Genomic DNA, 22,773 nt, shown 5'->3' on the forward strand with positions numbered 1-22,773 from the left:
TTTCCCTCTCAACACCAGTTCCAAATATTCCAGGAGTGCCCCCTGTGTGGACTGTATGTGTCCTTCTGTCATGCTCTTACTGCTGGTGCCTGGGGAGGCTAGGCTGTCCCCCTGGGTGGCTGGTTGTAATGCTCAGCTGTGTGTGGCTGCTGTAGTCCTTTCAGTCACTTTATCAGGTGTGGGGACCCCCAGCACAATTGGCTACAAGGTCTAATAGCACATTCCTGTTGCAGTTTTTCTGTTAAGTGGATAGGTCCCTAGTGTGGCTGGTTGCTAGGCTCCAGGGCTGACAATTGCTGTAGGCCTCTGGCCTGCAAGGCTCTTGTCAGCTCTCTCAGGGTTGAAGCTGAGTGGGGCTGGCCCCAGGCATGGGAACACACAGTTGTTTCAGGCTTTGGAAGGTGAGGGTGACTATCTGGCTGTTTGACAAGCAGAAGTCTGCTGCAGCTGACAGGCCCCACTGCCCACTGGGCCACATACCCCATCAACACGGTCCTGCCCCATGCGTGTGCCCTGACCCACTGAAGTGGACTCAGTCGCCCCACTGCAGAGGCCCCACACACTCCACCAGTGCAGGCCTGCCCCTTGCACATGCCCTGCCCCACAGAGGCGGACCCACTCACCTGGTTGCAGAGGTTCCAGGCACCCTGTCTATGCAGGCCCACAAGTTGCCCGAGGGCTTTCTGTTGGGTGGGACCAGTCCCAGGGTGGGTTGACTGCCCTGGCTGAGCTGGATTAAATCTGTGCTCTAGTGGGTGGGGCAGACCCCTGGGCTAGCAGGCCCCAGGGAGAACTCCAATGGTGTCAGCCATCATCTGTGTCAGTATGCCTTTGCTAGGTCACAATAATGGCTGCTGCCAATGTCTCAATCCCTGGAGAGGTCTCATCTCTCACCAGAATGCACCCAGAGCCTGTCAGGTGAGTCTCTTTTCACCAAAGGACTGTGCACCTTTCTTCCTGGTGATTTTAGGTTGCTTTCTGAAACAGGTGAATTTGTGTGTGGGCCCTTTAAGAGTTGGCTTTTTTTCCCTTATATCTGAAGGCTTTTCGGGGGGTATTCCCTGTTGTAGTTAATAGCCAGCAAAGCCAGGTATTATGACACTTGTCTTGGTTGTTCTGAGTCCAAAAGCTGCTTATCATGGTAACGCTCCCCTACTCTGATCTCCCACTTCTCCAGGGAAGGCTGCGTACCTTAAGGTTGTTCCCAGCTGGCTGTGAAGCGTCATCATTAGAAGGTAGCTTTTTTTTCTCTCCAGAAAGGAATTTCTGCCTCTTCCATCTGAGTCAGCACTGTCCCTTTCTGTGGGGATTCTTTTTATCTAATTTTCAATTCTCTCTTAGGGGTAATTGTTCCAAGAGTAGTTGTAAATTCATTGTGTTCATGGGAGGAGGTGAGCTGAGAGTCTGCCTATGCCACCATCTTGACACTGTCTCTGAACTTTTACATTTATTGGCTCATACAGGATATTTTAACATTTTTTCAGATGTCCATATGTTTCTATGATGACCTCTAAATTAAATTTATATTCATCAATCGAATCATCACTCATGGAGCCAACTAACTGCCTTTTCATGTCTTAACAGTCAAGTCTCCCTTCTTATTTATGTTCTTGTGTGAAGATTTTTATAAATGCTTTGGCTTTGTTTTACTGAAGACAATTCTACACTGTGAGATGTTTACTGAACCAAACAAAATTTTCATTAATTTTTGAATGAGGATTTAGGCTATCTCTAATTTGTGTCAGAAAAATATATTAGCAACACTACATTATTATGCTTCTACATGAATGTAACACAGTGTACTATCTTTAAGTATCTAAAATCTTAAGTTTTATAACTAAAAATAATAACTTGTGGATAAGAAATTCTGTGAACTCTGTCCTGATAAATGCATTAGATTGAAAGATGTTAGCGTGACCTGTAAATGCACATGTGTAAATAGTTCTCTTGTTGCCTTAAGTACTGAGGTTTGACTTCTTTGCTTGATGTTTTGGAAGTTTTAAATGCAGTTTAGAAACCCTCTGAAGGCTAAGTATCTGAATGAAAATTCATCAGATACTTAACTTCGGTTAGTCTGAAGTTATAACATTTACTTGCAAGATTATCTCCAGAGTGATTTAACGTGCCTTTCTTTTTTCTTTTCAGTTGGAATCAACAGGACTAGGCCTTAGTAGTAGTAGACTAAGAACAACTCTAAACAGAATACAAGAAAGCCTTATTGATCTGGTAAGAATCAATTGAATCAATTCTTTTGATTTATATAAAACAGAAATTAGCCAACTAATCAACTACATATAAATGTATGTCTATATGCGTATTGAGTGCCTGAGTCCTTAGTATTACACTAAGTGCTTGTGGGAAGTAAAATGGAGGTTTCTTTTAGTCTAATTGTAGAGAGAAAACTTGTATACATGAAAGAATATGATATTGGCTATACATCCAGTACAAGTTCAAAGAGAGGAAAAGTTTTTGTGCAATATTGATGTCAGAGAATGACTAAAGGAGGAAGTGAGACTTGTACTAGCCTTTGAAGAACAGGCATGAGATTAGTGGGAAAAAGAAGAAAAAATGGCATTCAGATTAAGGTTCAAGGCTGAGCAAGGGCCTTGAGGTGGGAGCAAGCCTGGCCCAAAGTTTGGCATATCTTTGTGATGGGGCACTGGTTATGCTGAAGAGTTGTGTTGCTACAGAGAGTTTTTAGGACCACTTTTATAAATGGCCTTGAAATTCAAGTTTAGGTTCAGGTGGCTGTGCAGGAGGGAGTCTGGATTCTTGACTGTATCATATGATGAAATGCACGTTTTAAGAAGATAGGTTAGTTAGCAAAACAGGGCTGACCTTCTATAGTGTTTAAGCTAACATAGCATTTAAAATAAGAAAATTTTTTTCTTGTGGTTGATCACTGTAGCCAGAGATTTTTGTTGTTCAGTATGCTTCTCTGTATCTACATTAACCCCAGGATTCTCCAAATTTTCCTCTATTCCTTCAGCTACTCAAACAAGCAATAATTTTCCTCTTTTTTTCATAAACTCTATATTATGTGCATTCTGCTGTTACTGAAGTTTTTATAAAGCAATGCAATCATTCATTCTTTTAAGAGATACTTATTGAAATAATTATTAATATGCTGTCTTGGTTGTAGTGCTGAAAATTCATCAGTGCACAAAGCAGGTAATTCCTCTCTTTTTGGGACTTGTATTATTGGTGCAGAGAGACAGATAAACAAATACATAATACAAGTACATAATAATGTCAGGTACTTATAAGTGCTAAGAAGAAAATGAAGCAGAGTGAGAGGACAGTGATGTGGACAGAGTGACAGGACAACTCTTTGAGCAGAGATGTGAATAAAGTGAGAGAGGCGTGTGCTGCTATCTCAGGTCAGCATAGGGAATAATCTGTATCCATCTCATCCATCTCCCTTACTATTTGGAGATCTTTTTGCCCAGCACGTATATATATATTCATAGCACTTGGCACATAGCCTTTCTTCAGTAAATGTCTGTAGAGTAAATGAATAAACTCCAATCATGTCTCTTGGCTTAACCTGGCTTGTTTTCTTGGCTTTGCTATCCATTTAGTCCTAATCTTCATTTTCAGAGTCAAAGCTCCTTGTTTGACCGAGCCGTCTCTTTTTTTGTTGTTGTTCTTTGTTTTTTAAAATCCATTGGCTTTCAGCCCCATTGGCAGTTACCTGTGTTTCGACTTTGCTTTTCCTTGTTTGATACTTAGTGTAACCTTGACCATCAGATCTTGTTTTCCAGATCTTAGTCCACTGCTGCAGTTTTTCTTGCTTCTGGCTGAACAGCTCAAGATGGATGGGCTGAAATTTACGACTAGAGTCATTCACTCTGACCTTTCTCTGTCCTCTCTCCTAGTTACTAGCTTATGATTGTCAAACCACTGTTCTGGATTTGACCCTTAAGGCTGGATTTAATGCTTCAGATTTTGCCATACAGTGTATAATGAAATAGCATGACTCAGTAAACAATGGGACCAAACTAGCTGCTCTTTGAGACAAGCTGCCACCCTGATAACAATGAATCTGAGGCATCTGTGTGACCAGTTCTCTGTAAACTGGTGTAGTAGTCAGACTTAGAAAAGTGTTTTTAAAAACCGACTATATCCCCCTCCCCAATAAATAGATAGATAGATATGCCTATTTTTTATTTTGGTACCTTGTCTTTTAAAGATATCTTTTTTTTAAGTCCTTGTCTTTATCATCTCTTAAATCAAAGACTACCCCTTGGATCAGAAGACCGTGAGAACGGTCCTTTCTCCTTCAGTTTGTAAGGAGGGCTGACCTTTGACAGGGGCCCTCCAGGGTCCCTACTGCTCTGGAGGATAGGACTCTACAGCAAATGCTAGAAGTTTTTCTGAAATTTTTCATTAGTTTCCAGTATTTTACATGTTAAATTGTTACTCATCCTGATAAGTATTGGTTTATTATTTCAAAAAATGTATTTGTCGTTTACTAGACCTTGATCTCAGGTTTTTATAAGCTGGTGTATTAATTTTCTTCACTTCATTAATTTGCATCTACATTGACAGAGAACATTAATTGGTTTCTTGCTCTTCAATGTATTTTTTGACTATTAAAATAATTTATAGTCTATCAATATGGAACCACTAGATGGAAATAGTATTTTTCTTTATATTTCTCCTGTTAGTTAAAATTTTAATAAGCACTTTTTTGGTAATTTTATTTTCTCCATATGTATCTTCCAAGTTTTGCTTCTCTTTAAGCTCTAAAAGGCAAAATGGAATCATCATGGTCTTAAATATGCCACCTGAAATCATTTATCATATAAATTCATTGTAAACTAAGAAAATTTGTTTGACACCTCAAATAAAAGTCTAAGAAAAGGAGTCTGATAAGGGAAGAGTAGAAGAGGAAGCTGGTGTGGGTGACAATGGCACCAGAAATATGAGTTTTTAGTTATCCACTTGGTGATGCTAAATTGTTTGCTTTAAGACCTTTGGCCAACTTTCAATCTTTGATAATAAAAATGTGTTTTAAATTGGTCCAGAAAAGTCTATAAATATGACTTCTCTTTGTAGTAATAAATTAGTGGCAGAAAAGGCTAAAAAAAAGTGACTTTGACTGTGAGAATAAAGATTGATTAGGTTCCATTTCTCAGAGTCTTCAAAGAGTTCTGTATCCTTTCCTTATTGAACTGGTGTAAGCTGAAACACTGATCCAGTGTAGGAGCTTTGCCATTTAAGTGCACAATAAGCACATACTACTTATTTATATCAGCTTGACATTTTTGTGACTCTCCTGCTCTCTTCAAGCATATTTCCCTAAATGTAAACACAGAACTTTAGTCGTTAAGCAGATAATTACCATAATTTTTATGCCTAAAATACCAGTGTTAACTGGGGAGAAAGGAAGGCATCCAAATGAAAACTTTTGAAGTGGGGGCAACAATTCCAGTGATCTCTGTAAGAATGTTTTTGTGAGAGAGCTCTGTGAGCAAAGGGGAAACTCAGCATATTTGAACTGGAGGTAGGTAAGGAGGTTGTTGGGAAGTGCTTTGGGCCTCTCCTGTCATACCCAGAGATTAACCGCATTTTCCTCCAGCTACAGATACACCCTCTCCTTGCCTTCCATCACCTTCTAGCACCACCTCCCTCTTCTGCCCTAAATTAACCAGTTAGTATCTAAATTCAAAAAAACTTTTAGTTTTATAAATATTTTGTATATATGGTGATATCTAATCATAAAAGAATGAAATTTGAAAGTGACTCCAGTATTATAAATGTGTGGTATTCCTGGTTATTTTGGAGCTATTTTGAGTTTGAAATTGTACAATATTGGCAGAAAATTCATGCCAGGTTTTGTTAGTATAATTGCAAAGTATTTTAAAAGAGGGCATGTTTGATGCTTAGAAGGAGATTTTGTTCTTCTTGTGGAGTATAATACTCCAGGTTTCTAATCATAAAATCATAGAAGGAACCTTATCTGTGCTCATTTAACCTGTACAGTGTTCATACATACCGAGTAGCTGTCAGCTTCTCATTGAACCTCTCCTTCCGTAGAGAACTCATAACCACCCAAAGCAGCTCTTCCTCCCTACCCTTCTGCCCGATAGGATGTGCTTTGTTTTCATGCAGCCCAAATCTACCTCTCTGGAATTATTTTCTGTTATTCTTTTTCTATCCCATTGGGGCCACTTTGGCTAGCGTAGCCATCTTGCCCAAGTTGAGTTATCTCACCCCTGAATTCTTTTATTAGTTTTTCTTGTTTTGAGGTTTCAGGCTTCTCACTATTCTTTGACTTGTTCTGAGATGGGTATTCACACCTCTGAACTAAGAGGAAAATACAGAGTGCTATAGGAGGCGTTGGAAGTAGACAGAAGGCCAGGAGCTCTGTGATGAGGGTACAAGACTCAGGGGATACACAGCAGTTGAAAGGTATTTTTATTATTAGTTCGTTCAACAAATATATCTTCAGTTCCTATGTCCTTTGTGGAAGAGTGATGGTCCCTCTAGTGGAAGAGGCAGATGAGGAATAAATGAATATCTAATTTAATGTCAGATTGTGTTGAGAGTTACCAAGAACTAGGAAAGAAGGATACAAAGAGGAGGAAAAGAGCGCGATATTGTTTACCTCCTCTGAGAAGGTAACATTGAAGCAGATCCTTGAAGGAAATATAGGGGAGTGAGTCACCTGGATGAGAATTCATTTATTCAGCAAACATTTATTTAGTGCCTGTTTATTGAACACTTTATATATGTTGACAGGCACTGTTCTGAGAGTTTGGGATACAATTTTGGTAGGGAGAGGAGAACCAGAGAAAACTCTCTACCCAGATGCAGCTTATTTTCTAGTAGAGAGAGGTTATTTTGGGGAAAAGTGTTTCAGGTTGAGGGAATAAGGAGTGCAAAGGCCCTGAGATGGGACCATGCTTGGCCTATTCAGAAACGGCAAAGAGGCCAGTATAATTGGAATGAAGTAAGCAAGAGAGGGGTAGATGAGACCAGATGAAACCAGAAAGGTAGCCAGAGCCTAGATCATGTAGGGCCTTTGGATTTTACTCTAATGAAGACAGGAAGCCATTGAGGAGCTTTAAGCAGAAGAATTGACATGATCTGACTTAATTATTTAAAAGAGAATTATTTTGGCTGCAGTGTGTAGCAGTTAAGGAGAGGGATGAGGTGGCTTGTACCGAAATATTAGTGGGAGAAGTAGTGAGACATAGTTAGATTCTGGATCTGTTTTGAAGGTAGACACATCAAGATTTGTTGATGGGTTGTAAGTGTGGTATGACACTGGGAGGAGCCAAGGATGACATCTAACGTCTAGAGAATGGAGGTGCCCTTACTGGAGATGGATAAGACTTTTAGGAGGGACACATTTGAGGAGGACATCAAGAGTTCAGTTTCAGAAATGTTAAATGCACTAAAGGTGAGAGAGAGGTCAGGGCTAGTATGTAAATTCTGAGCTGTTGGCATGTGGATGGCATTTAAAATTGGGACTGGATGAAATCATCTAGGGAGTAGAATGTAAGTGAGAGAAGTGTGAGGACCAAACTCTAGGGCGCACCAGTGTTTAAAGGTCAGGGAGAGGAGGACAGACTAGCAAAGGAGTCTGAGAAGTGCCCAGTGGCAAAGGAGAAAGACCAGGAGAGTATGGTGTTCTGGGAACTAAGTGGAGAAAGTTTTCCAGGATCAGCCATGTAGGATGCTACAGATCTGTTAAATAAAATGAGTATTCAGAATTGACTATTGAATTTGGCCATAAGGGGGCCATTGGGGACCTGGATGACTGTTTCTTTGGAGTAGGGCAGACAAAAGCCTGATTGGAATGGGCTTGAAAGAGAATGAAAGGAAGTAAAAACTCTTACCATCATCGTTATTATCATCATCTCCATCAATTAAACTGATTGATGGGCCGGCCCTGTGGCTTGGTGGTTAAGTGCGCGCGCTGCGATGCTGGTGGCCCGGGTTCGGATCCCGGGTGCGCATCGAGGCACCACTTCTCCGTTCATCCTGAGGCCGAGTCCCACATACAGCAACTAGAAGGATGTGCAGCTACGACATACAACTACCCACTGGGGCTTTGGGGGGAAAAAATAAAATAAATCTTTAAAAAAAAAAAAAACAAAAACAAAAAACTGATTGATGGCCTGCTAGTGCCAGGAGGCATGCCAAGGTCTTGAGATACAAAGATGGTGAAATTGGTCCCTAACCTCCAAAAACTCACAATGAGGTAGAGGAGTCAGGAAACAACAACTGATAAAGTGCACTTTGTACCACATACAGACATAAGTACATGCGTAGATAACGGTAACACAAGTAAGGTACTAATTCTTTTTGAAAGACTGAGAAAGTTGTAGAAAGGAGGTAAATATGAGCTCAGACTTAAAAAATGAAGAGACGAGAGCTAGGCAGACAAGGGCAAGAGAGCTAGTAAGACAGGAGTGTCAGTAGGACAGCAGAGCAAGTAGTCTCATGTGGCTAGACCTGAGGGGCGTAGATTACCTCGAAATGAGGCTGGCAAGGTAGCTGGTGTCAGCTGTAAAGGAGTAGTATCATGGTAACAAGTTTAGGCTTTTTCCTGTAAGGAATGGATAGTCAATTGAGACATTTTAAACTAGAAAGTGGTGTGATCGCGTCTCCATTTTAGAAAGATCACTTGAATATTATTGGAAATAAGCCAGTTAACTGTATGGAAAGTAGAGTAGAAACAGGGGAAGCTAGAGGGAGAGGTCTCTGTTAGGGGACTTTTAGAATGGTCCAGTCAAGAATGCTGTGGGTCCTTGGTCTGATGTAGTAGTGATGTGAGGAAGGTGCCTGTTTAGGCATGATGGAGATGAGGAAGAAGGGGAGTCATGAAGGATTCCAAGCTTCCTCACTCGGACAGTCTGGTAGGTGGTGATTAAATTAAATAGTGCAGGCAACTGATTGGTGCCAAACAGTATATAATTTTGTGATTGTTTTTTTTGGGGGGGGCAGGAGTGGGGTGATTATTCTCCTTTTTAATAATGGAGCTGTGACACTGATTAACTTGCATAGTTCCCTTTTCCTGATTCTCCTTAGAGAAAGCACAGTTGTTCCCCAAATAACCTTTAAATGCTAATTGACTAATTAGAGATTGAAGAGAGACAGTATCTTTAGTAGAAGATAGGATATAAAAAAGAACTAAAGAAGAATAAAACCATTTTCTAACTTGAAAGGTTTTATGATGTTTTATTTCCATTTTACTAAGTTTATAAACCTAAATTATACTCCCAGAATCCTATACATTGGATGTCTCTTTTATTCATATGGGAAATGTTGGAGATTTGTGACTGTGTCATTGATTTCAAAACTAAACTACATTTACATTTTGTACACTTTTAGATTTGTTTGTATCTAATTTTTGTGCTATAATTTTCTTTGAGGGTCTTTTTTTTTTTTTTTTTGTGAGGAAGATCAGCCCTGAGCTAACATCCATGCCAATCCTCCTCTTTTTGCTGGGGAAGACTCGCCCTGGGCTAACATCTGTGCCTATCTTCCTCCACTTTATATGGGACGCTGCCACAGCATGGCCTGACAAGCGGTGCCTCGGTGCGTGCCCGGGATCCAAACCCGGCCCGGCAGCAGCAGAACACGCTCACTCAACCGCTACGCCACGGGGCCAGGCCCTCTTTGAGGATCTTTTAAAGCTCAACACACCCTGCTCTTTGGGCATCCTTTTCTTTTATTCCCATGAACCGTCTTCCTTCTCATTAATAATCTGTCCCCAGACAAATACAACTCAGCTGGTTCTGTTTCAGTTTATAACTACGTTCTAGTCCTGCCTTCTTGAGATTATACCAAAGTTACTTTGATTAAGGTTTGGGTGTAAAATGGTTAATTACACCATGATTTGGGGTTTTACCAACTTGGTCCTTGAGGGACAATCTCTTTTCCGTCATTTACATGTTCTTGAAGGGCATCTCACTATTGTCTCTATGCAACACGTGTCAATTCATAAAGATTCCTTGTGTTAGCCAACTTGGGTCATGCACAGATAATAGCATATAGAGTTGGATCATTTTCACTTAGTATAAAAAGGAAAGTTCCAGTGGTTAAAAAATATAAAAGGATGGGAAAAAAAAGAACTGAAACTAAATGTAATTAATGTGGGCCTAAGAGTATTTTAATTATAGTTCTAGTTTTGTAAAATCACGTGGTCTGTTGCTGTTAGATTTGCTATTTCAGGCTGTGTGTGTATGTGTGTTGTATTTTCAGGAAGTTTCAGCTGATCCTACTGCCACACTCACAGCAGCAGAAGAGAGAAAGGAGAAGGTTCCAAGCCCACACCTCAGTCACCTAGTGGTTTTGACATCTGGGGATACATTGTATGGGTTGGCGGAAAGAGTGGTAGCCACAGAATCCTTGTAAGTTGTTAAAAATAGTTACTTTGCCATTAAATATTTAAGAAGGGTCATAAAAGTAAGCATTGTTTAACTTAGTCAGACTTCTAGCTGTATACATCTCGTACTTCTAAATATCACATGTATTCCTGAGAAGTATATCCTAAAATAGATTACCAATTGATTTTTAAAACTGTATGGTTGGTTTTCGGTTGTATAAGTGAAAGGAGGAAATCTTTTAAGTTTCAGTCTTTAGCAACATGATTCTTGCTTTAAGGAAAACTTTAAAAAAGCATGTTACAGTGTACTTTATATTTTCCTATCAAATTGTGATTCTAGAGAAACTGTAGTTACGTTGTCAGTTTAGTGTTAAATTTAGTCGACCCTCGACATCACAAGAATGCTTCCTGACCTTTATAAATCCAATTTTTAATACAATTAAAGCATATAACTTCTTCCATAAGATGAAGTCTAATATAACTTAAGAGTTTTGTGTACATAACAAAAAGAGAAAAACAGTGCGGCTGCCCGCCGTCTTCCAGCCGAGTGACTCCCACTCCTGCACGCCAGCCTCCTGACCTGAAGTTCACGTGTACGTCTCATCCAAGTTACAGTTTGTTGCATGTTAGGAATGTTTGTGTTACTTCTGAAAAGTGTCAGATGTTAAATCTGTGAATGCAAAGATCTGTTGTGTATAGTTAAATGGGGTCTTTAAAAGATAACCTTTCAAAAAATGCCATTGTCTTTTTTCTTCAATCTTTTGTGTTATCTGTGCTCATCTCTTACATGCAAAGCAGCATAACTCTACACCTTGTGGTATCCACATTAGCTCCTTTGAAGTCACCCTCCTTCTGCCTCAGCTCACATCCAGTCATCAGCTCAGCATTAATTTTTGTGTAGATTGTAAATGAGCGTGTCAAGTAGTAGTACAAGGCAGTTCACTAAAGTGGACAATCATTTTAGTTGTTAAACTTTTGCTTAGAGATCTTAAAGATTACTTATACAAAAATATTGGCAGGATCTAAATCCTACACTTTGTTTATACAGTGGGTTATTTATTCCCTTTAGGGTATTCTTGGCTGAACAGTTCGAGTTCCTTCAGCCACATCTGGATGCTGTGATGCCTGCAGTCAAAAAGCCCTTCCTTCAGCAGTTTTATTCTCAGGTCAGAGATGGATCTGTATATCATTTCAACTGTGAGCCAGATAAGACTGTCGTATGGTATTTAGGGTTTTTTTTTTTTTTTACTAGTAGTTGATCACCAAATCCCAGGAGAGCTGGATTAGAATATTCGTTTATTCACTCATGAATTCCTGTGTTAAATAAATACTTATTGAGCACCTCATATAACTTTTAGTCTAATGAGAGAGAGAGCCATACAATAAAGTATGATAAGGGAAAGAAACAGTGGCAGGGTAGTTAACCTTGACTGGAGGAGGAAAGGGGGTGTGGTTGGGAGAAGGTTGTCTAGAAAGGCTGTCTGGAGGAAGTGATGTTTAAACTGGACCAGCCGGGTGAGTTGGGAGTATATTCCAAACTAAGGGAATGGCTTATATGAAGACCAACAAGTGAGAAAGAGCATGATGCATGTGAGCAGCTGAGGAAAACTCAGATTGTCAGAGCAGGGAAGAGGGCTAGTGATGAGAAAGATGACTGGAGGGATAAGCAGGAGCCATGTGATGCACGGCACTCTCAGCCAGGAATTGGACTTTACTTTGAGGGTACTGAGAAGCTACTGGAAAATTTGAAACAGATGAGTAGCATGGTCAGGTGTGTTTTAGAAAAAGTATTTTGGGGGCAGTATGAAGAATGGACTTTAGACGGCTAGCCTAGAGGCAGAGAGACCAGCTTGAAGGCTGTTCCAGAAATACAGTTGAGAGATGATGGAATCTTGAGGTAGGGTAGTGGGAGTGGACATGGAGAGAAGTGAAAGAATTTGAGAAATATTTGCTCCATGAAAATATGTAGTTCTTTTATAGTTGTAGCATCAATGGTCTCAAATTTATTGAATGTTTCAAAATTATGTTTTGAGTAAGACCTTTGCCCATGAGTTAAACTATTTTCATAATTTAAGTCTCCAAATGTTTCATTTTTAGATATGATGTATACTGGAAATAGAAACAAAATATTCTTTATGAATTTGATACTTTTAGAAAATATTTGTTTTCATTTCTGTAAAATTTATTTCAGACAGTCTCAACTGCCAGTGAACTACGCAAGCCAATTTACTGGATTGTAGCTGGTAAAGCCATTGATTATGAACAGATGCTGCTCCTAATGGCTAATGTGAAATGGGATGTAAAAGAAATTATGTCACAGCACAACATATATGTAGATGCATTGTTAAAGGCAAGTACTCTGGGAAGCATCTTTGTCAAAGATGATTCTACTAAGAGAAGTATTCCTATAATTGCAATAGCTCTAAAGTAGAGCTGTATGTGAGATTATAGTTATTACCACATTTCTAGCATTGTGATTTATTAATTTGTCCAGTGATTCGTCCATGATAATCCAATTCGTCCCTGAATTGGAATAGGCTTACCTTCCAAATTTTGTGTTCTTTTAGACCCAGGAGTACTTTGTAGATTTTTTGTTTTTGCTCACTAATTTCCCGTTTAGAGTTAGTGTTTGATTGGCATGTCTTGGCTGACTTTCATAGTATGAAAACTCAATAGCCATGACCGTAGTGACAAGAAGGTATTTCTATTTAATTAGAAGATATTTCTATAGTTGTATATATTCATTAGCAAGAGACCATGCCCCTGATTATTCTAAGTGTTTTTTTTCCAGAAATCACATTACTTTTGCAATATGTCATGTAAACACCTTTACATTTAATGACTTACAATTTATAAGTGTTCTGGAAAGAACTGTAGTCATTTTTTTCATTTATGCATCAAGAGATATTTATAGATCACCCTACATGTGCCACACACTGATCTAGGTGCTGGCAATATAGTTGTGAATTAAGAACTTATGTGCCCTCAAGGAATTTACGTGCCATTGTGGGGACAGCAGTAAAGAGATAAATTAAGATATAATGTCAGGTGATGAATAGTCTTGTGAAAAAATAGATAACGAGCCAAAGAGGGATAGAGAGTGGCAGGGTGTGGGTGGGGGAAGAATACCATTTATTTACTTGTGGTCAGAGAAAGACTCTGATAAAGTGAGAATTGAGGGGGGGCCTGAAGGAAGTGAGGAAATGAGCCATGTGGATATCTGAGGTGAGCAAAGAGCATCTGAGAAAATGAAAACAGCTTTTAGAAAAATTTTGGTTTTCATATTTGTCAGTGAAAAGAAAACTGGCCCTTCTTAAGCTTCTGACTGTTATCTCACTTACAGAAACATTCTTACCTGCTTAGTCCAAGGCAATAAATAATAGCCTGGGACGCTTGACAATCAGTAAACAAAGCCAAAGATCAAAACAGAGATAGCAGCAGAATTCATCTAGCGTGCCAGCTCCCAGCAACATATGGTAGCCTTCTGGAGGGCTGGTTGAAGACTGTGAGACTGTTCCCATCAAGGAACTAAGGGTGTCAAGACCAGTTAGCAGTGTCTAGGAGTTAGCCTGTGATCTACGGGGTGAGTGACAATAAGCATGCTCTATAATTGCCACCTTGGAGAAACTTTGATTTCTAGAGTACCCAGGAGATTTCAATTGGGGATTTTAATTTGGAATGTAAGGATAAATGTAATTTATAAATAATCACACTCCTCTTGTTTGAACAAGTCTGTTTTTGAAAAGTTGATTCTGTTTTTTATGACATGCCACTGTGGTACTCATAGGGATGCAGGAAAAGAGAGACTTCTGCACTCAGTGAATATACATACTAGAAGGAAGCTGCTTGCCTCAGTTATTCTAAATTCCAAGAAACATTAATATTATAAGAGAGAACCGGTGTTATTCAGATTATTAATCTGAACCCAGTTTTTAGCAGCTGAAGACCTTCTTTCATAAAGAAACTTTCATAAGTTTTGTTCTGTCTATTACTTTTCCAAGTCCAAACCTTTAGGTAAAGACAGTCTGCATTTACTGCCCCAGAAGATCACAGGGAACATGAAATGGTTTTATTATTTATTTAACAGCAAGCGTTCTCAACATTGAATTTAGCAATGAGTAGAATGACATTTTATACAGTAAGCATATAACATTATCTTTAAAATATTAATGGAATGTATTGAATCATGACTCTTGAAATCCAAAACAGAGTTACTGTAGCGAAGCGTAAATACAGTAGCGAATACTACTGCTCTGCTAGATTCAGGAGATGAAAACGATGAAGAGCAATTATGTCTTTAACTTTGATTTTTAAAAGTAAGCTTAGTGGATTGAAGATTCACTTCTTTTTCATAAGTAATTAAAAGCAGTTAACTGTCAGAAATAAATCATCAAAAAACAGTGATTTAGGGAGTAGCAGAAAAGCAAAGGATAACACAATCATTATATGGTAGCTTGACTGGTGATGATCAGATTAGATTTTTTTCCTCCTGTGTTTTATTAGAAAATTTGAACACATGTCAGTCTTGACTTGTTAAGCATTGTACAGCTTGTCTATTGAGGAAACTAAAGAAAAAAATGTCATTTTGTCAAGGAAGGATCAACAGCCTTTCCTTTTGTAAGTGAACATATTTTAATGATAATAGTTCAAAGAAACCAGAAATACATTTATTGAAGGGTGAACCATATGCTGTTTATGTGTAATTGTTGGAATTATCTACATTGGTTACATTTAGTTTTAGTAGAGTGGTATCATAAAAGTTACTAATAAGTAATAAAAAATGTTCAGTTTTTCTGTAATACAAAATATTTTATGTTTTATTTTTTCTTTCTACTATAAATTTGCAGCTCATGACTTTTGAATCATACATAATAATTTATTTACTTTTCAAGACTGTTTAGGAAGCAGAATAATTTATTGGATCGCTGTTTGAGGAGTATAGCCACAAATTAGAAATAGTTTACTATGAGTTGAAAGCTTATTATCACATTTTATTGAAACTGGGCTTCTTGAAGACATTTTTAAAGACGTATTAGATGATTAAGCTCTTTTATACATACTGATAGTCATAGAAAAATTTGAGATGTAGAAACATTTGAACATTGTTAGCATTGTTTCATCAGTTAATGACACTTAGTTCCTTTGAGATGAAATGTAGTGTACTCTGTATTAAAACATAATTTATTCAATTTGATATACTTAACAAAAAACAAAAAACTTCACACTAAGTCCAAATTATCTTTGGCATTATCTCTCTTTGTTTTACTTGGCTCGATGCTGAGTCTTTCTAAATCTTTTTTGCCATTAAGATGGGAAACAGTGTGGCATTATATTCACATATGGCCATGATTTTTGTCGTCTTAGGAATTTGAACAGTTTAACAGGAGGTTAAATGAGGTTTCTAAGAGAGTTCGGATACCCTTGCCCGTGTCTAATATACTTTGGGAACACTGTATACGACTGGCTAATAGAACTATTGTGGAAGGGTAAGTTTTTCTTGAAAGCGTGATCTGATTCTTCAATGATAAATCATAATATATGAATGACATTATGTATTATCACTAATGGATGGAGAGAATAGGTAGAGATAGTGATCAATAGCATAATCATTCAGGTTTGACTTTGCAATATAGAGAAAACCTTAAACCCCACTGTGCCGTCTCTGTCTATGCTTCCTTTTCTTGCTGGTGACCCAGAACCAGCTAACAGCAGAGTGAGGAATGCAGCATCTAATGGTTATCTGGAAGTTAAACTAATAATAATTATCATTACCTAATAATGTAATTATTATGATGATGATTATACATAACATTTATTGAGTACTATGTGTCATTTACTGAACCAAGCACTTCACAGCATTATATCACCAAATCCTTACATAAACTTTCTTTGATAGTACTATTATTCTGTGTTTTATCAATGAGAAAACCTAGCTTCAGAAAATTAAGGCTTAAAGAGGTTAAATAACTTGTCCAAGTTCACAGTTTTCAAATGCAAGAAGTCATGTGATCTCCTGACTTTCTGATGGCAAAATCAACCTCATAACCACTATATCACTTTTATTAAATCATTATGATGTCATTATAAACTGTTTACATCTTTCATATGTTCAGTTTACAGGTCTATCAATAGTAATTTTCCCACTTACTCAGAGACCATGCTTATTCTGCCCATAACATCTAGAACACAAATGAGAGTCAGTGATACATTTAAAATATCCCTGGAAAGCAAACTACTATCTCAAAGACCATTCACAGTCATCTAGAATTACACATCAATTGAATTTTCACACTACCATTTATCTGATTTCTCTTCAGATCTTATTTGCTATAAAAAAGAATGTACTATATTAGGAAGTGGAAAGGTGACGGTGACAAGCTGACCACAGTCTTGGCACTCTATATTGAAACCAACAGTGCTATAAGTTACAAAGTGGCTCTGTGTCAAAAAATCTGGACTGAAAAGTATTTTTAATAAATTTGTTTAATAAAATAGAAAAGTGAATAATAAATGTTATATTTCTGTATAAAATACTTTTTATTAAAAAAAAGTTTTGTCACTTCAAACAATATAAACTTCAGTTTTCTCACAAATTTCCTTAGGGGAAGTACCTCATTCCCTAGGATTGGATTCTCCACATTTTGTATGATTGAGGGAATGAGACACTGACTTATGAGTAATAAAATGTTGTACTGTTAGTGTTAGTATATTCATTCTTATTCCTAGTCCACCTTAGAACACATAGTTTTTCAGTAGTGTAGGGTGTCAGAATAAGTCTATAAAATGTTTTATTATGAAAAATATGTATATACTTCTATGCTTATATGCTCACATGTTTCCTTAGGTTCGCGGAATGTTCATAGGAGGATTATTTCATTTGTTTCCTTTGCATTGAGTAGTTACAATATCGAACACTTTTATGAAACTAGTATTACTTTGGAGTATTCATGGCTTAGTTTTTAAATAATTCTTGGCAGCCGATTAACTGGAATACCAGTTTAACTTTCTTACAGATGATTATGTTAATTGAGTATGGAGCACTGTGGGTTGTAGAATGGCAAAGAACCTTAGAAGTTATTAGATCTCTTTGCTTTGCAAGTGAGGAAACTAGATCCAGAGAGGTAAAATGACGGCTGAGTGACACGGCCTGAGCACAACCCAATCTTCTGCCTCAAGGCTCATGTGCTCTTTTCCCTGTAACTCTCTCATTTCTGAGAATCTGTCCAAATACGGGTTAAAGAAAAGTTTAAGTACCTAAAGGTTTCTTTTTCTAACCATCTCATCATTTATATTTTTTTATTATTGTGTATCTTAGATATGCCAACGTCAAGAAGTGTAGTAATGAGGGTCGTGCCTTGATGCAATTGGATTTTCAACAGTTTTTAATGAAACTTGAAAAACTAACAGATATTAGACCCATTCCTGATAAAGAATTTGTGGAAACCTATATTAAAGCCTACTACCTAACAGAGAATGACATGGAACGCTGGATCAAAGAGCACAGGGTGAGAGCTGGAAACCTGTTAATTCAGTTTTTATTCCTTTTCCTTGGTGCTGTTCTTATCTGGTGTATTATATAATTCAAAGTCTTGAGCATGAGATATAAAGAAACATTTGCTTTTTTGGCATGAACTACTCAGGGCAGTGCTTTACCATATTCACACTGTGTCTGTGCAATGCCCTTTGCCTAATCAAATCCTTTTGAGACCTTTGAACTATACCAGTAATTATCTAGAAAGAGAGCCAGAGTCTGAGCTTTAGCTATGTTTATCCTGTAGCTGTAGGAAAAGGCTGAAGTTGGTGAACATCAAGACAAGTTGAATACAGCAACATTGAAATGATTCACAAGCTAAAGTCTATGATATAACTTAAATCTTCTTGTGGCCCTCAACAATGAATTGGTGACATCTTGAACACAGACGTGTAGTAGTGATGATTGAAAATATTTAAGTGGCTAAATTTAACTTCCATCTTCCATTAGATTTTACCTTAAATATAGGTGAGATTATATTTCTTTTGTATGGATATATAGATAAGTAGAGAAAAATACTATTTATTAAGTGTTATTTAGGATGCTGAATTTTTGACACAGTTCAGATCAACATATATCACTAGAACATGCTCAATACCGGAGCTTTTCTGTATGATTGCTTTATCATTTGTCTAGATAGGCAGTATGTGAAGACGGATTTAATGAAAATATAGGAAGTGTTAAAATTATCACCAAATCTTATTCCTTCACTAACTCTAGTGTTCACATTTGTTTGTGCTATAAACACCATGAGTAAAAGCTAAGTAAATTTTTATTTCATTTGACTAAGGAAATAAGGAATTATTTGTATTTACTTTATCAGGTTCATTCTTTCTGGTTTCAGCACTCTAGAAAAATGGAATGAATATTAGCATGGACATTAGCCTGAGTTTTGTGTAAATGTGCCCACTGTAGGTCAGTTTCAGATCTTTGGGAGTGAAGTAGAAATGTACACGTTATTGTCAAAGATTTTGATCAATACACCAGAACTGAGACAAATGTCATCACTTTTAGTCCCACTGAGCTCTGCCATTTGGGAACCAAAAGGCTAAGACAGGTGCAGATGGACTGCTGAATGTTACTGGAATCCATTTAGTAAAGGAAGCTGCAAACGCTTCGGGGTTGGGAGTGAGGAAGGGGTGTGGGAATAGAGTACAAGTAGCTGAGGGGAGTAAGCACAGCTCTTAGATATCCATGATTTGATGCAAGAATAATGCCCATTTTAGGGTTTCCTCTTTTAATATAGTGGACTAAAATTTTTAGCTTAGTATTTTGAAAGAGCTTTAAGTAATATTTGTAATTCAGTGACATTTTCCCGGCAGCAGGGACTGTGCTGTCCTCAGGGAGCTCCTCATGATGTCTAGTCTGGTGCTTGATGACGATGGCACTCGCTAGGTGTTGACTGATTACCTGAGAGAATTTACCAGGTGCTTACAGGTGCTCTCAGAGGCCAGACACACGAACTGAGCAGCTTGCTGAGTTTTTAAAACGAACTCTTTCTCATATTTTGAAATTGCACTATCTTCACTGGTTACCTCCAGTGAAGACATATTCTTTTCTTATTAGATAATAGTACACAACTCTCCCTCCCTACCTGAACTCTTGCTGTTCAACCTCCAGAACCAAATCAATATGTAAAACTTTCTGATGAGTCCCTGTTCATTCTCATCCTGGCAACTTGTTATCTGAAATTCAGGAACCAAATAGATTTGTACAGCAAAAAATACTTATAGTCTTAATTTTACTTACTAGCTACCAATTACAATATGAGGGTTTAAAAACTACTAACTTTCTGATCTTTGTTACCTTATTCATTTATTATATCTCAGAAGAGTTGTTTTGTGGTTGGAGATTTTTTTTATTTTACCTAAAATGTTTGCAAAATAGAGAGTGCCAGAAATACTTATTCAGTAGCATTTTAAAAATTGAAGTGTCGGTGTATTTTGATAACTTAATAGCAAAGATTATCACAGAAATGAGCATAAAGTGTGTGATCTTAAAAGTAACAAAAAGTGTAGGCATGTCAGATTATCTGCCAGATTAAAAAAATTCTAGTGCTTCCTGTTTCAAATGTATACTATGGTATCCTTATTCCCTGTTATTACAGCTCAGTAAGCAATTTGTCTTTCATGTCTCATCTGTAGTTTCCACTGCTTTTGACTGGTTAGTAGTGCTCAGTAACTATCCACTGAGACCTTAATATCGGCCTGTTCTTTCATTGCATTGATCAAATACATGTCTTTTAGTACTAAATTTGGATCTTCTTTTTTTTGAACAGGAATATTCAACGAAGCAGCTGATCAATCTGGTAAATGTTTGCCTGGGATCCCATATCAATAAGAAAGCAAGACAGAAACTTCTAGCAGCTATCGATGATATAGACAGACCCAAAAGATAATGAGCACAATTCTTTTTCCTCAGTGGCATTGATCTTCTCTCAGCATCTGTGACGTGAAAGCCAATTTTTCATGCGCTCCTGACAACTGTCTGCTAGGAAAACTTTGTGCATGTTCTTTCCAACTGGAGAGTGGAAAACACTGAAGTCTGTGTGGTGTTCTCAAATGACTTTTATATGCTCTGATCTCTTCTCTTCAACTTTTAGTCTCTTTCGTTGTATTCCTTTCCTGAATTGATATTATTGCCTCGTCATAACTATTGTTATGTGACCACAGTTATACCTGTTACAGAAGAATGTACCATAAGTATATAATTAGAAGGAACAGTGACAATGCATCCATGGGCATTTTATGGAAAATGAATTTATGTTGGCATTTTTCTACCCTCTGAACTTGGTTCTTAATGAGTATAATATGAGAGGGTTAATGTACAGTATCTCTTAATTATGAGCACTGCATGAGAATTGAAAAGTACATGTAAGCAAAACAGTTGAAAAATCAGTATATTCTCTGTTTTTAAATGTCAAAGTTTATGTCAGGGTTAAGTTGGTTATAACACAGTGATCATAAATGATGAAATTTAATAAATATTATACTCTAACATGATCAGCCTCTGTGAAACTGCATTTTGATATTTTTCCACAGCAGGCAGATTTCATGAAACTATAATGGAATTTTTTTAGCATGTTCTAATTTTAATGATCTTATATCCTGAAACCAATGGTGAAAAATAATTTCATTGGGTATACTTTTTCATTGCCTGAGTAGCACGCAGAATGGTGACTGTGGGATTTTCTTTTTTTTTTTTTTAAATATGGGACATTTTTTTCATATATGCTTTGCTGTCTTTGAATTCAACTTGTCTTAGGGCAGCAAAACCTGGCGTAGCTGACTCAGGGAAAAATCTGTCTTTGTTAGTCAAGCATAAGTTTAGGGTCATATGTTCACCTTTCTTAAATATCTGCTTTGTATCACAGATGTAAAATAATGTGAGGTTAGCCAATGATAAACTTTGGAACTCAGTTAGTCTTTAGTAGCTGTGTACTGTTCCTCTAAACTTTGCTTTGAAGCCAGGGAACTTCTACCTACATATATGACATAAAAAAATCAATTTCCCACATACTCCTGCCAACTGTCTGATAAGGAATTTTTTGCATGTTCTTTCTAACTGGAAACTAGAAGACATCTAAGCTTGTGTGGTGTTGGTCCAAGATTACGGGACATGACCTGTAACATCAACAGCTCACAGAATCCTGAAGCATCTTATAAGAAATGGGCCTTGAGTCCTGTGAGTCTTCTGGGAGCTGAGGTGCTGAAGTAGAGGGCAAAGGGTGACATGTGATCAACCATGGAGGTGATAAGGAGATGATTGCCATTCAGTGTCCATCAGTCCCTGCAGATATCCATAACTGGCGCAGTATAATGTGAAACACTTGTAGAATATGTCTGTGTGGGGGTGTGAGTGTGGGTGTCTGTGTGATGAGTTTTTTGTTTTCGCCTCGCACTTTGCAGTTCATTTACTGTCTGTTTAGTATTGACAGTAAATCCTTCCTCTTGTGAAAAAGGTATGAGTTTGGTGCCATTATGATCTACTTGTGGAACTAGACTGTGAACTTAGGTAGTTTCTGCTGGTAGCTTTATCTCTATGCAGCCACTTGAAGAAAACAACCATGAGATAAGCTTGGTCCTCGTATTTAAATGCCGTATTCAGCTGGACGCATAAAGAGGTAATCAATCTCCTTTATTTCTCGGTTGATTGAGCTGCTTATTTCTTCTTTTTTACATGGATTTTATAGTTGGCTTCCTTTAATTTCTACTTTAGTTTGCTCTAGATGGTATGAACAGCAATTATCTGCCTGGTAGAGTGTTTTCCAGGTGATAGGAATTGACAACAAGAAAATTACTTATCTTGTTAGAGACTCAGCCAAGCAGTCAAATAGACCTTTTAACTTACTCCGACTTTGCTTTTTCCATCTTCAAAATTAAAATGGTAAGTCTGTTTGATGCTTTTTGAAAAAGGGTTTTGTTTGTTTGTTTTGCATTAAAAGGTAGCTTAATAAGTGCTTATTGACATCAAAATAGTAACGGGAGATTTGAATCATGAAATTACCTAGTAACAAGAGTTACCAGACATTTCTCAAATACATTATGCAGTGGTATTGAATTATAACCATATAACATTTTTGTGAAACTAATTTTAAGATAAATAGAGTTGAAAATCTTGAGAATGTAAATGGAATTATACATATTCCAAAAACTTTGTTATAAAATTTCTTTTTGTGTCTAAGTTTTCCTTAACTTTGACATTTTATATGAAAGTGCCCTGTAGAATTCAAGATTTTAAGTTGTTGGTATGAGAGCATTGTAAATTATCCCCTAAGAAAGAATGATTCTTTCTACAAATACATTGTCTTGCATTTAAAAGATGCTAGGGGGCCGGCCCCGTGGCTTCGCAGTTAAGTGCGCGCGCTCTGCTGCTGGCGGCCTGGGTTCGTATCCCG

The 22,773-nt window shown here is 37.6% G+C and overlaps 1 protein-coding gene across 2 annotated transcripts in view; it reads left to right on the forward strand.

Annotated features, from left to right (window-relative positions):
• The window catches only part of VPS50 (VPS50 subunit of EARP/GARPII complex), a 138,063-nt gene extending 115,582 nt beyond the window's left edge, over positions 1–22,481 (forward strand). For both annotated transcript variants that reach the window (XM_004431349.3, XM_087421085.1), the window contains exons 22-28: positions 2,146–2,226; positions 10,222–10,370; positions 11,415–11,511; positions 12,537–12,695; positions 15,710–15,831; positions 17,661–17,850; positions 20,155–22,481. In XM_004431349.3, the coding sequence (XP_004431406.1) occupies positions 2,146–2,226; positions 10,222–10,370; positions 11,415–11,511; positions 12,537–12,695; positions 15,710–15,831; positions 17,661–17,850; positions 20,155–20,274 (918 nt within the window). In that variant the 3' untranslated portion in view covers positions 20,275–22,481. The remainder of the gene's footprint in view (positions 1–2,145; positions 2,227–10,221; positions 10,371–11,414; positions 11,512–12,536; positions 12,696–15,709; positions 15,832–17,660; positions 17,851–20,154) is intronic.
• Positions 22,482–22,773: the final 292 nt, after the last annotated feature.

This window comes from Ceratotherium simum, chromosome 1 (assembly GCF_057802395.1).
Source record: "Ceratotherium simum simum isolate JZ-2026a chromosome 1, ASM5780239v1, whole genome shotgun sequence".
In the NCBI taxonomy this organism is placed as follows: Eukaryota; Metazoa; Chordata; class Mammalia; order Perissodactyla; family Rhinocerotidae; genus Ceratotherium; species Ceratotherium simum.